At 41.0% G+C, this 5,406-nt stretch overlaps 1 protein-coding gene across 1 annotated transcript; it reads left to right on the plus strand.

The window, feature by feature from the left end:
• Positions 1-280: 280 nt before the first annotated feature.
• Positions 281-4,472, plus strand: natd1 (protein NATD1). The gene is made up of 3 exons (XM_083648588.1): positions 281-432; positions 2,380-2,498; positions 2,800-4,472. The coding sequence occupies exons 1-3, from the start codon at positions 333-335 to the stop codon at positions 2,914-2,916; spliced, it is 336 nt and encodes a 111-aa protein (XP_083504714.1). The 5' UTR covers positions 281-332; the 3' UTR covers positions 2,917-4,472.
• Positions 4,473-5,406: the final 934 nt, after the last annotated feature.

The following is a 5,406-nucleotide window of genomic DNA, read 5'->3' on the forward strand; positions in this document are numbered from 1 at the left end:
CTACCTCCCCTTAGTTAGGACCATGTTATTTTGAGTGTAGGGGGAATCGAACCCGGGTCTATCACGTCTTTACACCAAAGTCGAACACGCTAACCAGTCGGCCAAGGAGACAATCCCTTCTGGCCTGGCACAGGTCTCTGGTCTCACCCTGCGTCATCTCCAAACATGAGCAGCAGTTTCCATTGGCTTAACGTCACGTGACCTTACAGCTGATTTCCCTGGCTGGAGTGTTTTGCTTCGGCCGTGTTGATCAATCTATAGCCATTTCTGGCTAGCGACGTTGCAGAGTAACAGCTACGCTACGTAACGTACGCCAACTTTAGGTGGCTATTATGGCACAGGCAGCACAAGTAAATGTCCTCGAAATTAACAACTCTCCAATCCAGGTGGAACACGATAAAAAACGTCGGCAGTTTGTCATAAGGCTAAACGGTAAGTTCAACATGTAAACATCAGCACGCTAGCTGGCTAATGTTAGCTCACTAGCAAGCTAGTTTAGCTTTCTTCGTTGGTAACCTTGTCGTCCTGCTGCCCTTATTGATAACCCAAGCTGTCATTTCAGACACTGAAACGTTATTCAGTTCATGTAACGTAGTCAGTAATGTCAGATAACTGTCGCTTTCATAATGTGTCGTATCACGAATTGATCCGAAGTTTACTTGGACAATACTGACTTCCTTAACTTATTGTATCTCGCTGCTTGGAACGGAGATAACTTTTTCGCTTCTTTCGAGCAAATATCCAACCTTCTGTAGTATTCACCTAACCACACTTTATTTGACTTCATACAGCGGATTGATTGGATAATTATTCCAAGACAATCAAGAGAACCAGACCCCTGAAAACCCTCTTATGAAACTGGGAAAGATAAAGCTCTCCCCGTCCCCGACCTTGAAAAGTTAAAAATATTGTGTGTTGGGGCTTGAATGTATAATTATAGTCTCAGTGCACTCCTCATTTCCCCCCACTTCTCATTGCTTGCCAATTATCAACCTCACTTTACTTGTGCAGGTTTTGCACAAAATGCACATTGTTGCAAATCAGTGCAAATTATGTCATTAGATACTCATATATTTTCAACTCCAATTATATATGAACATACTCATGATGGTGAAATGCATTCCTGCTTGTATCTTTAAAAACGGATCCTACAAGGCACTTTTGTTTACTTACAACACAAGCTTGTAATGGGGTCATTGTTCAGAGTGAAGACACTATCTCTCCACCCAGCGCATATTCCTTTTGTACAAAGGCATGGCTGTACCTGGCTAGGTGACAGGGTTCATTTTGATATACAGTACTAGCTGCATGGTGGCCATCACAATCACATGCCCCATTCATGCGTTGTCTTTACTTATTCCTATTGCGGGTTACAGGGGCTGGAGCCAGGTAATATCACAGCACACCTGAAACACCTTGCACAGTTTGACAGTCAGGACTCAGACACATAAACAATCACTCACATTCACAGTCACACCTGAACCTGTGAGCAATTTCCATCCAGTCGACTTGATTGCATGTCTTTGAACTGTGGGAGGAAAGAAACCCACGTCAACAGAAAGGGCCGGAGGATTCCCACCCAGGACCTACTTGCTGTGAGGCCACAGTGCTAAACACTGAACCAGCATGCCACTTTGTGACCAACACAGTTGGAATGTGTGTATATTGAACAGCTTAGGGTATCACTTTTTAGATAGTCCACTGTTGACTCAATGCATTGGTAGATACTTGTCAGTGTGTCAGCTGAGTCTCAACAAGCATTGTTTCAACAGTTAGGTATTTTCAGTTGACTGTCAACAAATGTTCAATAAACTATCTGTAGTTTATCTCAACAACAGTTGATTGTCAAATACTGAGACTGTTGTTGACTGTCAACAACTTTGGTTAGGGTTAAGTTTCCGCACATAAAACTTGGTTAAGGTTATTGGACAGTAAAGCAATTCACTCATGAAACAGTTTCATATGTAGGAATGTGTTTCCCCTTAGCTAGCTGATAGTCAACATTTACTCAGTTGATGAAATCTGTTGATCAGCAGTCAGCAGTTGAGATGGCCCTGTTGAGACACAGGTGAACTGACTTGTCTTGTAAAGAGTCAATAGTGGACTATCAGTGTGGATGTTGTGTTATCCTCACCTCACAAAGACACAATCCTGGACTGCACAATACACACTAAAACATTGTGTGTGTAGGGGCATGTTTGCCATAGCAAGCAAACTTTGGGAATCCACTTTTTTAAGTTTTACCTGCTGGTTGAAAGTGATCTATTGTGTCTTAGTATGTCAGGGAGGAGGGGTCAAATCACGGTATGTATGCAGTGTGAAACTGGGTGGAGACAAGTCTTGTCACAACAGAGAGCTACAGCTTCTGTCTGCCCTCAGGATCTCATGATCGAGCCGTCCTTCTGTACGAGTATGTTGGGAAGAAGACGGTGGACTTGCAGCACACTGAAGTTCCAGACGCTTACCGAGGGAGAGGCATTGCCAAGCACCTGGCTAAGGTCAAGATTTTAGTGGTCTATTTATGTTTGACAGTGATTACTCTAATCTAGGTGATGCTTTGCTTGTCAACACACGTTGTGGAAATGAAAAAAAATTGTTTGTTGTGATCTTTTTGGTAATTCCTTAAATGTCGGACCTGAAAACTCTTAATAATGGAATGTTCATTCCATTTTAAAGGGGAAAGTGGTGTGTGTGTGTGTGTGTGTGTGTGTGTGTGTGTGCGCAAAATGTGTGTTTTTAGTTCGATTAAATGCTCGTCAGTCATTTAGATGTGATTTTATTTGTATCTTCTGATGGCAGGCAGCCATGGACTTTGTGGTGGAAGAGGATCTGAAAGCCCACTTGACTTGCTGGTACATTCAGAAATATGTCAAGGAGAATCCTCAGCCTCAGTACTTTGAACATATTTATCAATGACCCCACCAGGCACCGAAGGAGAAGGGCTGGAGGGTGCAGGAAGAGAGTCCCAGGAGAGAAATAAGGCCACATGCTTTGGGGTGAGAGGCTGATTTACAACAGGACCTTCCAGGCATTGTTAAAGGAGACATTGTGTGAACCCAGAGCGAGCTGATCTCATGGTTAAGGCTTCCGTGAAGTGAATGTTTGGACGACCAGATGTCCAAAACACCGGGATACGGACTCACCAGAAACAGGAAGCGAATCGTCATACTGTAGTTGGCTGCTGATGACCTTTTAAGAGCAAAAACAAACAAACCAACCAAAGTTGAAGCCCGTTACCTCAGCCAAAAATTCTAAGGATGCATACCTAACGTGGACAGGAAGCAGATGGGAGTCAAATGTTTTGTTGCACATTTCTACCCTCTTTTGGACTCGCTGACAGTGAGCAGTGGCAGAGGATGACACTGTCTGTCTGATGTCTTGGATGGAGGCAGTGAAGGTTTCCCCGACACATCACTGGGGAAAGCTTCTCTTTTTCGACACCCTTCTGATATCCTTTGGGTTTGTTTCATTTAACTTCCATTCTCTCTCAGAAAATCTGCTTTAACAGGCTGAAATGCTTCATCGGTTGTGAATGCTAATGTAGCTCTGGAACTTGGATATAGCCTTACCAACTGAAAGATAAACTTTTGTGGGAGCGTTGCTATTCAAAATACTTTCCCCCCTTCCCCTAGGTAATTCTAAAGAGGTAGGTTTGGTATATTTGAGCAATAGGCATGTAGTCTGTGGTTAGCAGAGATATTTTTTTCCTATTGTGTTATTTTGAAGGCATTTGTTCATTATGCATTTATTTTCCAAAATGTGCTGTTAAAACAAAAATGTATGTTAATTTTGTTTCAGTATCACTCCATCCATTTCCCTTCGTCCCAGTAACAGAAATCTACTGTCCATTCCCAGGAATCATTATAAATTGATGAATCAAACGTAGGATTGATGTGGAAATAGATCCTGACTCGGAACCAAAGAACACAAGCTTACTCTGGAAGTTCAAACTTTCTTCTTTCATTCAGAAATATGGCAATGGATGGGTGGAACTTACAGATTGATAGTTCTGCTTCCTCCCATCTGTTGTTTTTTCCCCTTTCTCTTATCCTCAAGGTATTTTTAGTCCACTGATGTCAAAATGACAAAGGTCACCATAGAGATAATTTATTTGCAATATGGTTTAACACAGCTGATTGGCTCTTGAAGAGCTTTTGACCTTGACAATCTCCTTGTTGAGGGGAATAGCACCTCAGGTTCCTCAACAGCCCTCCCATGGCAGACGTTGACAGGCAAAGCAGACTCCATACTTTTAAACTAGAGTGGTAATTACAAAAACAGCCACATAAAACCACTTTATGTTCTTTAAAATTAAACTCCTTTGGTTGGCACACACCTATTGCATGGGCCAAGGTATACACTTCTTTTTCTGTATGTATGTGTGTTTTCTTGAAAGAACACAGCATTGCCTGTAGAGTTTAGACCAGCTGGCTCCACTAAATTCATAAAAATGTATCATCTTTATTGTTATATTGTTGCGTAACTAAAAAAATATGTTGTTTCTCTATTTTTTTTTGTCTTTCTAAATAAATAACTCGCTCAAATACTGTTATTCATGTCATAGTATTCATGTATGGTAAGACAAACTAAGACACAATCTGGACATTGAGTTCAAACGTGATCATAGGAATATGAATTTAAACATATACTTGCTTACTCTAGTCTTCTTGAGCAGCCTGTGATTGCTTTCTGTATTGGATCTGATCGACAGGATCTGCCATCCAAAGGTTTAAAAAAGTACAGAAGTGATCATCTTCAGAGCAACGGTGGTTAATATTTTCAGTCAGTTCCCAGGGACACACCCTTGTGTTTCTATAGAGATGTTATTACTGTGCCAAACCAGAATTATTACTGTTATGGACACACACACACACACACACACACACACACACACACACACACACACACACACACACACACACACACACACAAAAAACATTTATAGTCAGATATGTTTTGCTTTGGCAGTCTATCAATATAATTCTTATTGTATTGGTTGTGTTGATACTATGTTTATGGTATTTACAGCATGTATACTGTGTTTGAGTTCAGAACTCGAGTTACCAGAATAGGCATGTAATCCTGTTGACTCTGGTATATTTTTCACTGTTTCACTTCTTCAGAGAATATCTTGCGTGAAAAATACTTCCAAACATGCACAACACATAGACACAGTTGGCACAATATATCTCAATGTGTACCGGATACCACATACGAGAGGCAACTCAAAACTATGTACAGTATCCTCTCTTTAAATAAACACATGAATCACACCTATTCAAAAGAATACCAGAGCTATTAACAAGCTCCAAGTATGTGCCATATCTTGCGTACACAGTACAAAGTACATATTACATATAAGTCGATTATTTTAGCAATTTTTTCACCACATGGAAAATTGACAAA

The sequence above is a fragment of the Poromitra crassiceps genome, assembly GCF_964638095.1.
Source record: "Poromitra crassiceps genome assembly, chromosome: 13".
In the NCBI taxonomy this organism is placed as follows: domain Eukaryota; kingdom Metazoa; phylum Chordata; class Actinopteri; order Beryciformes; family Melamphaidae; genus Poromitra; species Poromitra crassiceps.